This window comes from Monodon monoceros, unplaced genomic scaffold (assembly GCF_005190385.1).
Source record: "Monodon monoceros isolate NGI ecotype Baffin Bay Population unplaced genomic scaffold, NGI_Narwhal_1 Super_Scaffold_14, whole genome shotgun sequence".
NCBI lineage: Eukaryota > Metazoa > Chordata > Mammalia > Artiodactyla > Monodontidae > Monodon > Monodon monoceros.
This window is the reverse complement of record NW_021703770.1, coordinates 75,903,304-75,915,398: the sequence shown is the minus strand read 5'-3', so window position 1 is coordinate 75,915,398 and position 12,095 is coordinate 75,903,304. Positions and strand designations below refer to the sequence as shown.

At 43.7% G+C, this 12,095-nt stretch overlaps 1 protein-coding gene across 9 annotated transcripts in view; it reads right to left on the bottom strand.

Annotated features, from left to right (window-relative positions):
• The window catches only part of PRKDC (protein kinase, DNA-activated, catalytic subunit), a 150,002-nt gene that overhangs the window by 133,447 nt on the left and 4,460 nt on the right, over nt 1-12,095 (bottom strand). For all 9 annotated transcript variants that reach the window (XR_003793604.1, XM_029223258.1, XM_029223263.1 and 6 more), the window contains 3 exons: nt 971-1,026; nt 856-886; nt 248-405 (listed from right to left, as the gene is read on the bottom strand). Coding sequence is in view for 8 of the 9 variants with exons in the window: in XM_029223258.1 (XP_029079091.1) it covers nt 248-405; nt 856-886; nt 971-1,026 (245 nt within the window). In the remaining variant the exon portion in view is untranslated. The remainder of the gene's footprint in view (nt 1-247; nt 406-855; nt 887-970; nt 1,027-12,095) is intronic.

Sequence of the window (12,095 nt, the reverse complement as noted above, 5' to 3'; positions counted from 1 at the left end):
CCCTGGCCTCCCAACCGTCTCTCCCTGCCGCCACTTCTTCTATCCAACCTTGGCTCTGAGGCCCTGATCCGATCTGGCATCTTCTGAGCTTTTTTCCAGACCTGCTGCCACCCATGCGGCTGATGGATAAGCATGCTTTTTCTTTAAGTACCACGGAAGCTAATGGATCAACTTGTATTTACTTTTCAAACGTTCATGCACAAGATTGGAATTTAATTTTTTGCATAGAAAGAATTTTAAACAGTACCTGTTTCAGGAAAGATTCCAGAGCTGAATATGCAGCTTTTTTCAATTCTGTATTTGTGTGGCTACACCATTTCGACAGTATTTCAAATAAGGAAACGTAGTTGTCCAGGAGGCAGGTGCTAAACTGAGATGCATGCAGGGTAAATATGGACAGGCCAGCTGCAAATGCAAAATACATCACGTTTAAAATAAGACAACAAAGGGCGGAACAAAGAGCTAAGAAAAAGCTTCAGGCACATGTCAAATTAAAACTGTGCTCACAAAGGAGGCTCCAGTGGTCCCCGAGACCTCTGATGCCTCCATCCTCCATCTGAATCGACAGGCCCGTGACTCCCAAAACAAAGGTCAGAAGTAGGATCAGGGTTTATTCAGATAAAGTCAGAATCAAACAATCTGGATCCCCTGAGAGTTGCTCTGAAGAGATTTTTTTCTGCAATCATGTGATCTAAGTGTGACCACCTCAACCAGCGCCCAAGAGGCCCCGTCATAACCACGTGGGAGCCTCACAGGTGTCATTGCACTGACTTTCACTCAGTTTAAGCAAACGTTCACTCAATGCACTAACATAATAATCTGAAACATTCCACCTCATTAAATATAGGATCTTACCCAAAGGCACCGCGTATCTCTTCAGATCAATCTATTAAAAAAAAAAAATTTACCATCAATGTTTGACAATCACAAGGCTCAGCTGAAAAAGAATTAGAGGAATATTAAATCTTACCTGAGGACAGATTGCCTTTAGTGCAAAATCAAAAATCTCCCTTGAAGTCTGGGGATCTGGGGAAAAACAGAAAGCAGCCGCTGTCACACAGCATAACGGTATCATCTGACCAAGCTCACAAGGTATTAAGACTAACAGCTCTGTTTCAGACAGCACGGCCTCCTCCTCCCTCACCTGGCTTCATCCGGCAGACTCTTAAACACTCTGTCCAGCTTGTGCTCTGACAGCGACCGGCGCTGCCTGTGCTGAGCTGGACTCTGCTCTGGCCTCTTGGCATCAGCCTCCTCCAGAGGAGCCTCCCTCAGGCATCCTGCGGGCCTCTCTGCCCAGGCTCCCGAGCTGACCCTGCCCACACACACAGCTGTACACATCGTGTCTCGGGAGACTGCCAAGGCCGTGTCCTGAGATCTCCTTTCTCCCACAGGACCCAGTCCTCTGTGGTGCACGCACGCTGTGTGGATGCTGCACAGCGGCCACAGCTACACACGTCCAGGACGAAAAGCCAGGTTCTGGCCTGCAGCTCAATGAACGGTGGACGGACTTCAGCTGCTCACTGCCACCAAGAATCATGGCTCTCGGCGCTGCACTAAAGCACACCTCAGCCGAAGCAGGCAGGCAGCCCTCATGAACATCAAGGCCCAGACATGTTCCTCACAGAAAAATCACCGCGCGGAAGCCCCTCTCACACTGACCCCGCATTCTGTGCGACCTCACCCCTCCCCAGCACTCTGCAGCAGGCAGCCCAGCTCTCGTGACCCCGACCATAGCCGGCAGCCTGGACGCCCGGGAACCCACTGCTCCCGCTGCCCGGAACGTCCTCCCCAGCCCCTCCCCAGCTGGCCCCTCGCCAACCCTGCAGGCCTTTGCCTCTCGTCACCTCGCCAGAAAGAACCGTGGGCTGTGCACCTCCTCCATCTCTCCATGCTCCAGATTCCCACCCACAGCACCCGGCGTGCATGCACAAATGAACCCTGAAATCTGCGGAGCTTGTGCTCCTCGTCTGTCTTCTCACCACGCTGAGCTCGCGATGGCAGGAACCCGGGGATTCCCATCTCTGAGCCCAGCACCCAATCCATCACTCTTCAGACAGAAGACACCCAGGAAAGACGTGCTCTATGAACAAACGTATTAGTGCTGAGTATTACCGCCTGAAGTCACATAATCACAGCGTGACGATAAACTGCAAATTTTAGCCTCATACCAAGGCTTAAATCCCAGTCCTGCCACGTGCTGGTTACATTAGTTTCCTGTCGCTGCTGTAACCAATTATCACAAACTCAGAGGCTTAAAACTACACAAACTTATTACCACACCGTTCTGGAGGTGAGAAATCTGAAACCAAGATCACAGCTACAAGTAGAAAACTCTCTGAAAACGCCCTGGGACCAGCAGGACAGACCATGCACAGCTGAAGGCAGAAAGGAGCATCCACGCAGAGGAGCCGGCGCAGCGTGGCCTCTGCTCCCCCAGCACTGCGACCGCAGGGTCCGGACCCACATCGGGCTCCCCAGCTGGAGACCCTGCACCCGCAAGACGAGCCCCCAGAACATCCGGGAGAGCCAGGGGACTGCAGGGAACGAGAGCCGCTCCCCCCGAGGCCCAGCACAGGGGCTGCAGCTCGAAAAGCGCCTGGGTCTCCTCTCCCACGAAGGAGTGGCATGGACTCACTCCAAATCGTGTGCCAGAGGGGCAGGACTCTGCTGCCTCGTTCTCAGGGTCCCCAGGGGCTGGCGGGCACCAGATGCTGGCTGTGGGAGCCCTGCCCTCCACCGAGCTGGCTGGGTACCACCAGCCCCTTTCTGACTCCCCATCTTACCCGTCAGCCCCGCTCACCCCACCCAGTTTCAGCTGCAGACCCACCATGGCCTGCACTCCTCCCAAGCAGCCCCCGCCCCACCAGTCCTGGTGCGTGCCCTCGGCCGGCACCAGAGCCCCTCCAAATCCACCCCTGCCTGGCCAGACACCTCTGGCCAGCACCAGCATCCCCCAACGTGGCTCCTGCCCCAAGGGCTGGCCGCACACACCAGAACACCAGCAACAGCTGTATCCGGGCCTCACAGCCCAGCGCACATGGTAGTGCACGGGAGGCCAGCCTGGCCCAGCCACACAGGGGACGCTCCTGGGGCACCCGGCTCCAATGCAGTCTGGGGCACTGCACTACCGGGCCCCACAGGGCACCTTCTATATCAAGATCAGGAAATGCAGCTGACCTACCAAATACACAGAAACAAACACACAGAATCAGGCAAGATGAGGAGCCGAAGGAACGTGTCCCCTCCTGCCCTGCTGACGGGAAAGTAAACTGCTGCAGCCACTGAGGAAAACTGTGCGGCGGCTCCTCAAAACTCAAAAATAAAACTACCACATGATCGAACTACAATCCTGCAGCCTGTGGAAGGAAAACCACATTGCCAGAAAGACAGACAAAATGAAAAGGCAGAGAACTTTGTACCAGATGAAGAAACAAGACAAGACCCCAGGAAAACCACTAAGTGAAGTGGAGATAGGCAACCTTCCAGAATAAAAATTCAAAATAACGACAGTGAAGATGATCCAGAAGCTCAGAAAAAGAATGGAGGCAAAGATGGAGAAGATGCAAGAAATGTTTAACAAAGACGTAGAGCAATTAAAGAACCTAAAAGAATTAAAGAACAAACAAACAGGGATGAACAATACAGTAAGTGAAATGAAAAATACACTAGAAGGAATGAATAGCAGAATAACTGAGACAGAAGAATGGTAAGTGACCTGGAAGACAGAATGGTGGAATTCACTGCCACAGAACAGAATAAAGACAAAAGAATGAAAAGAAATGAAGACAGCCTAAGAGACCTCTGGGACAACATTAAATGCACCAACATTCACATAATAGGGGTCCCAGAAGGAGAAGAGAGAGAGAAAGGACCCGAGAAAATATCTGAAGAGATTGTAGTCGAAAACATCCCTAACATCGAAAAGGAAACAGCCACCCAAGTCCAGGAAACGCACAGTGTCCCAGGCAGGATAAACCCAAGGAGAAACATGCCGAGACTCATAGTAATCAAATGGACAAAAATTAAAGACAAAGAAAAATTACTGAAAGCAACAAGGGAAACCAACAAATAACATACAAGGGAACTCCCATAAGGTTAACAGCTGATTTCTCAGTAGAAACTCTACAAGCCAGAAGGGAGTGGCATGATATATTTACAGTGAGGAAAAGGAAGAACCTACAACCAAGATTACTCTACCCAACAAGGATCTCATTCAGATTCGACGGAGAAATCAAAAGCTTTACAGACAAGCAAAAGCTAAGAGAATTTGGCACCACCAAACCAGCTGTACAACAAAGGCTAGAGGAATTTCTCTAAGTGGGAAACACAAGAGAAGAAAAGGACCTACAAAAACAAACCCATAACAATTAAGAAAATGGTTATAAGAACATGCACATCAATAATTACCTTAAATGTGAATGGATTAAATGCTCCAACCAAAAGACACAGGCTCGCTAAATAGATACGAAAACAAGACCCATATATAAGCTGTCTACAAGAGACCCACTTCAGACCTAGGGATACATACAGACTGAAAGTGAGGGGATGGAAAAAGATATTCCATGCAAATGGAAATCGAAAGAAAACTGGGGTAGTAATACTCATATCAGATAAAATAGACTTTAAAATAAAGAATGTTACAAAGGAGAAGGAAGGACACTACATAATGATCAAGGAATCAAACCAAGAAAAAGATATAACAATTATAAATATGTATGCACCCAACATAGGAGCACCTCAATACATATGGCAAATGCTAAACAACCACCATGAAAAGAGAAATCAACAATATCACAGTAATAGCAGGGGACTTTAACACCCCACTTACACCAATGGGCAGATCAAACAGAAAATAAATAAGGAAACACAAGCTTTAAATGATACATTAAACAAGAGGGACCTAACTGATATTTACAGGACATTCCATCCAAAAACAGCAGATTACACTTTCTTCTCAAGTGCACACGTAACATTCTCCAGGATAGATCACATCTTGGGTCACAAATCAAGCCTCAGTAAATTTAAGAAAACTGAAATAATATCAAGCATCTTTTCTGACCACAACGTTATGAGATTAGAAATCAATTACAGGGAAAAAAAACATAAAAAACACAAACACATGGAGGCTGAACAATACATTACTAAATAACCAAGAGATCACTGAAGAAATCAAAGAGGAAATCAAAAAATACCTAGAGACAAATGACAATGAAAACATGACAATCCAAAACCTATGGGATGCAGCTAAAGCAGTTCTAAGAGGGAAGTTTATAGCAATACAGGCCTACCCAGGAAACAAGAAAATTTTCAAATAAACAATCTAACCTTACACCTAAAGGAACTAGAGGAAGAACAAACAGAACCCAAAGTTAGTAGAAGGAAAGAAATCATAAAGATCAGAGCAGAAATAAATGAAACAGGAACAAAGAAAACAATAACAAAGACCAAGAAAACTAAAAGCTGGTTCTTTGAGAAGATAAACAAAATTGATAAACCTTTAGCCAGACTCATCAAAAAAAAGAGGGAGAAGACTCAAATCAATAAAATTAGAAATGAAAAAGCAGAAGTAACAACAGAAACGGCAGAAATACACAGCATCATAAGAGACTACTACAAGCAACTCTATGCCAATAAAATGGACAACCTGGAAGAAATGGACAAATTCTCAGAAAGGTATAAACTTCCAAGACTGAACCAAGAAGCAACAGAAAATACGAACAGACCAATCACAAGTAATGAAACTGAAACTGTGATTAAAAATCTTCCAACAAACAAAAGTCCAGGACCATCACAGGTGAATTCTATCAAACATTTAGAGAAGCGCTAACACCCATCCTTCTCAAACTCTTCCAAAAAACTGCAGAGGAAGGAAGACTCCCAAACTCATTCTATGAGGCCACCATCATGCTGATACCAAAACCAGACAAAGACACTACAAAAAAAGAAAACTACAGGCCAATATCACCGATGAATATAAATGCAAAAGTCCTCAACAAAATACTAGCAAACAGAATCCAACAACATATTGAAAGGATCATACACCATAATCAACTGGGATTTATCCCAGGGATGCAAGGATTCTTCAATATACGCAAATCAATGTGATACACCATATGAACAAACTGAAGAATAAAAACCAAATGATCATCTCAATAGATGCAGACAAAGCTTGTAACAAAATTCAACACTCATTTATGATAAAAACTCTCCAGAGAGTGGGCACAGAGGGAACCTACCTCAACATAATAAAGGCCATATATGACAAACCCACAGCAAACAGCTTTCTCAATGGTGAAAAACTGAAAGCTCTTCCTCTAAGATCAGGAACAAGACAAGGATGTCCACTCTCACCACTATTATTCAATATAGTTTGGAAGTCCTAGCCACAGTAATCAGAGAAGAAAAAATTAATACAAGGAATACAAATTGGAAAAGAAGTAAAACTGTCACTGTTTGCAAATGACATCATACTATACATAGAGAATCCTAAAGATGCCACCAGAAAACTACTAGAGCTAATCAATGAATCTGGCTAAGTTGCAGGATATAAAATTAATACACAGAAATCTCTTGCATTCCTATACACTAACAACAAAAGATCAGATAGAGAAATCAAGGAAACAACACCATTCACCACTGCAACAAAAAGAATAAAATACCTAGGAATGAACCTGCCTAAGGAGGTAAAAGACCTGGAGTCGGAAAACTATAAGACACTGATGAAAGAACAAAGATGACACAAACAGATGGAGACATATATCACATTCTTGGATTAGAATAATCAATATTGTGAAAATGACTACTACCCAAAGCAATCTACAGATTCAATGCAACCCCTATCAAATTACCAGTGGCATTTTGTACAAAACTAGAACAAAAAATCTTAAAATTTGTATGGAGACATAAAAGACCCCGAATAGCCAAAGCAGTCTTGAGGGAAAAAAACTGAGCTGGAGGAATCAGGCTCCTGGACTTCAGACTATATTACAAAGCTACAGTAATCAAGATAATATGGTACTGGCACAAAAACAGAAATATAGGTCAATGCAACAGGATAGAAAGTCCAGAGATAAACACACACACCTATGGTCAACTAATATATAACAAAGGAGGCAAGGATATACAATGGAGAAAAGACAACCTCTTCAATAAGTGGTGCTGGGAAAACTGGACAGCTACATGTAAAAGAATGAAATTAGAACACTCCCTAACACCATATACACAAACTCAAAATGGATTAGAGACCTAAATGTAAAACCAGACACTAGAAAACTCTTAGAGAAAAACATAGGAAGAACACTCTGACATAAATCACAGCAAGATCTTTTTTGATCCACCTCCTAGAGTAATGGAAATAAAAACAAAAATAAACAAATGGGGCATAATGAAACTTAAAAACTTTTGCAAAACAAAGGAAACTATAAACAAGATGAAAAGACAACCCTCAGAATAGGAGAAAATATTTGCAAACGAATCAACAGACGAAGAGCATTAATCTCCAAAATATATAAACAGCTCATGCAGCTCAATACTTAAAAAAAACGAACAACCCAATCCAAAAATGGGCAGAAGACCTAAATAAACATTTCTCCAAAGAAGACACACAGATGGCCAAGAGGCACATGAAAAGCTGCTCAATATCACTAATTATTAGAGAAATGTAAATCAAAACTACAATGAGGTATCACCTCACAACAGTTAGAATGGGCACCATCAAAAAATCTACAAACAACAAATGCTGATGAGGGTGTGGAGAAAAGGGAACCCTCTTGCACTGTTGGTGGGAATGTAAATTGATACAGCCACTATGGAGAACAGTATGGAGGTGTCTTAAAAACTGAAAACAGAATTACCATATGAACCAGCAATCCCACTACTGGGCATATACCCAGAGAAAGCCATAATTCAAAAAGACACATGCACCCCAATGTTCACTGCAGCACTACTTACAATAGCCAGGTCATGGAAGCAACCTAAATGCTCATCGACAGACAAATGGATAAAGAAGATGTGGGGGCTTCCCTGGTGGCACAGTGGTCAAGAGCCCGCCTGCCGATGCAGGGGACACGGGTTTGTGCCCCAGTCCAGGAAGATCTCACATGCCGTGGAGTGGCTGAGCCTGTGAGCCATGGACGCTGAGCCTGTGCGTCCGGAGCCTGTGCTCCGCAACAGGAGAGGCCACAGCAGTGTGAGGCCCGCGTACCGCAAAAAAAAAAAAAAGAAGAAAGAAAAAAGATGTGGTACATATACATGAAATATTACTCAGCCATAAAACGGAACAAACTTGGGTCATTTGTAGAGGTGTGGATGGATCTAGAGACTGTCATACAGAGTGAAGTAAGTCAGAAAGAGAAAAACAAATATAGTATATTAATGCATATATGTGAACCTAGAAAAATGGTACAGATGAACTGGTTTGCAGGGCAGAAAGAGATAAAGACAGAGAACAAACGTACGGACACCAAGGGGGTAAAGTGGCAGCGGGGTGGTGGTGGGATGAATTGGGAGATTGGGAATGACGTATGTACACCAATATGTATTAAATAGATAACTAATAAGAACCTGCTGTATAAAAAATAAAATGCAAAAATTCAAAAAATAAATAACCACCACAGGATCCAGCAATTTCACTTGTGTATTTACCCAAAGAAAACAAAAATACTAATTAGAAAAAATATATGCACTCCAGTGTTCAAAACAGCATTATTTACAACAGCAAAATATGGAAGCAATCTAAGTGCCCATGGATAAATGAATGGATAAAAAAATGTGAATATTTATGTATATATACATATTTGTAGGAATACTATTCAGCCATAAGAAACAAAGAAGTCTTGCCATCTGCAACTACATGGATGGGCCTAGAGAGTATTATGCTAAGTGAAGTAAGTCACACAGAAAGATAAACACCACGTATTTGTCTCACTTATATGTGGAATCTAAAAAACAAATGAACAAACAAAACAGAAACAGACAGATACAGAGAGCAAACTGCATGTTGCCAGAGGGAACAGAGGTGGGAGGATGAGTGAAACAGGTGAAGGAGATTAAGAGCCACAAACTTCCCATTGTGAAGTAAGTCAGTCTTGAGGATGTGACACACAACATGGGGAATACAGTCAATAATATCATAATAACTTCGTTTGGTGACATATGGTTACCAGACTCGTCGAGGTGATCATTTCCAAAGGTACTTCATCGTCAGATCACTATGCTGTATGCCTGAAACCAACATAATATTGTATTGCAACTATACTTCATTTAAAAAAATAAAATAGGGAATTCCCTGACGGTTCAGCGGTTAGGACTCAGCACTTTCACTGCCAGGGCCCGAGTTCAATCCCTGGTCAGGGAACTTAGATGCTGCAAGCCATGAGGCACGGCCGGAAAAAAAAAAAAAAAAGGAAAAAATAAAATATAACATAAAGTCAAGGTGTCATCAGGATGTGTTCTTTCCTAGAGGCTTTCAGGGCTACCTTCACCTGACTCTAGAGGCTGCTCGCTCTCCTTGGCTCCAAGCCCCTTCTCCATCCTCAAAGCCAGCTTCTCCTGTCACAGGGACCATGCAGCCTCCCTCACCCCTGTTTAAGTACCTTTGTGATCATACTGGGCCCACCTGGATAACCTCATGTCACAGTCAGGTGATGACCAACCTTAATCCCGTGTGCCACCTGACTCCCCTTTGTGATATAACCTAAGTCACAGGTGCTGCGATTAGAATGAGGACGTCTTTGGAAGCCATTATTCTGCCCACCTTGCTACCTGAGTGACTTTGGAGAAGTTTCTTAGTTCTAGTTTTCTAATCTATGAAAGAAAGATATTATCACCTACCTTAGTGAGTTATTTCAGGAATTTTCCTTGCAGTATGAATAGAATAATCTTTAGCACACAGTAAATAAGCAGTAAGTGCTATTATTTTTCTTGTTCGCCAAACGTCAATTAATATAGGAAGCAAGGACAAAAAGAAATAAGCAACATTACCTGCCACCACGGTCAAGTGACAAAATAAACATACAACCTGGTAGATTAAAAATATGTGACAGGGGCTTCCCTGGTGGCGCAGTGGTTGAGAGTCTGCCTGCCGATGCAGGGAACACGGGTTTGTGCCCTGGTCCGGGAGGATCCCATGTGCCATGGAGCGGCTGGGCCCGTGAGCCATGGCCGCTGGACCTGCACGTCCGGAGCCTGTGCTCCACAGCAGGAGAGGCCACAACGGTGAGAGGCCCGCGTACCGAGAAAAATAAATAAATAAAATAAAATAAAATAAAATAAATAAATAAATAAAAATACGTCACAGAAAGTGCTGTCACAGAGAGGACTACAGAAGCCCAAGGAAGTGACCCACACAGGGGGAGCATAAAGCCTTCAGAAAACAGATCTTTGAGCAGGAACCTGACAGGGTGGGAAGCTGGCCACAGTCATGGATCAAAGAGAGAGGAGACCGAGGAAGGGAAAGCAGGTGGAGTTGCGCCAGTGTACCTGGTCAGAGGCAACAGAGACGGGGTGAACAGGAACACTAGGTGGAAACATCTGGAACTGCTGTTTTCACAGGCCAAAATCACTGGATACTGGCAATTTCTTAAGTTTCGATTTAATAAAAGCAAACACATGCTGGAGGTAGAAAAATTTGGCAATTATCTGAACAAAACACGGTAAGGAAGGGCAAACAGATTTTTTTCTTGTGAAGAATTTATGGGGTTTTATTTGTCTTTTAAAAAGAAATGAATTTCCTAATGCTTACAATGCTGTCATAGCTAGATTATCCTCTAAACTTTTAATTTTGAGATACTATAGAACACTACTGACGGCTACGTGGAAAACTGTATTAAACAGAGTTTAAAATCAATAGGTAAGGATGTCCAGCATAAGAATTACAAAACACTAATGAAGGAAATCAAAGAGGACCTAAACAAGCGAAGAGGTGCACTGTGCTCTTGGACTGGAAGATTCAACGTGGTAAAGATATCAACTCTCCCCTAAGTGATCTACCGGTTTAGCACAACGACCATCAAAATCCAAGCAAGGCTTTTCAGACACAGACCAACTCATTTTAAGACTGACGTGGAAAAGCACAGACTTTATAACACCAAAGTGATTTTTAAAAGGAAGAATAAAATGCGAGGACTTAACGGCACCCGACATTTAAGGCTCACTATATAGTTATATGAAAAAGACAGTGTGCTGTTGGCAGGAGAACAGACACACAGACCAACAGAAAAGAGAACCAAGGATTGACCCACACAAACTATTTTCTACACAAGCACACAACGATTCAGTGACCTGGCAATGATCTCCTGGAGATGGCACCAAAATCACAGGCAACCAAAGAAAAAACAGATAAACTGGACTTCATCAAAATAAACAACTTTTGCACTTCAAATGGCACAATCAACAGAGTGAAAAGGCAGTCCATGGAACAGGAGAAAGTATCTGCAAATCATGTATCTGACAAGGAACTGATATGCAGAATATACAAATAACCCCTACAACTCAGTAACAAAAAAGTCAAATGATCTGACTTTTTAAATGGGCAAAGAACTTGAACAGACATCTCTCCCAAGAAGAGAGAGGGAGTGCAACAGGCACTTGTGAAAAAACTCAACACCATCAGCCATCAGGGAGATGCAGTGAGATACCACCGCACACCCACTACAATGGCTATGATCAAACAACAGAAAACAACAAGTACTGGTGAGGATGCAGAGAAACTGTGCATTGCTGGTGGGAACGTAAATTAGTGCAGCCCCTGTGGAAAACACTAAGGCGATTACTCAAAAAATTAAATATAGAACTACCACATGGTCCAGCAAGCCCACTTCTGGGGATACACCCCCAAAATGAAAGCAGGGACTCTAGGTATTTGCACACCCATTTTCCAGCAGCATTATTCACAAGTCAAAAAGTAGAAGCACCCCAAGTGTTCACTGAGAGGGGAGGAAGGAGGGGGAGGGGAGGGGAGGAGGGAGCAGGGGGAGGGGAGGGGGGAGCAGGGGGAGGTGGCTGTGGCCATAAAAGGGGAGCATGAAAGATCCTCCTGGTGACGGGCTGCTCAGTATCCTGGCTGCCATGGTGCATACACGAGTCCACAACTG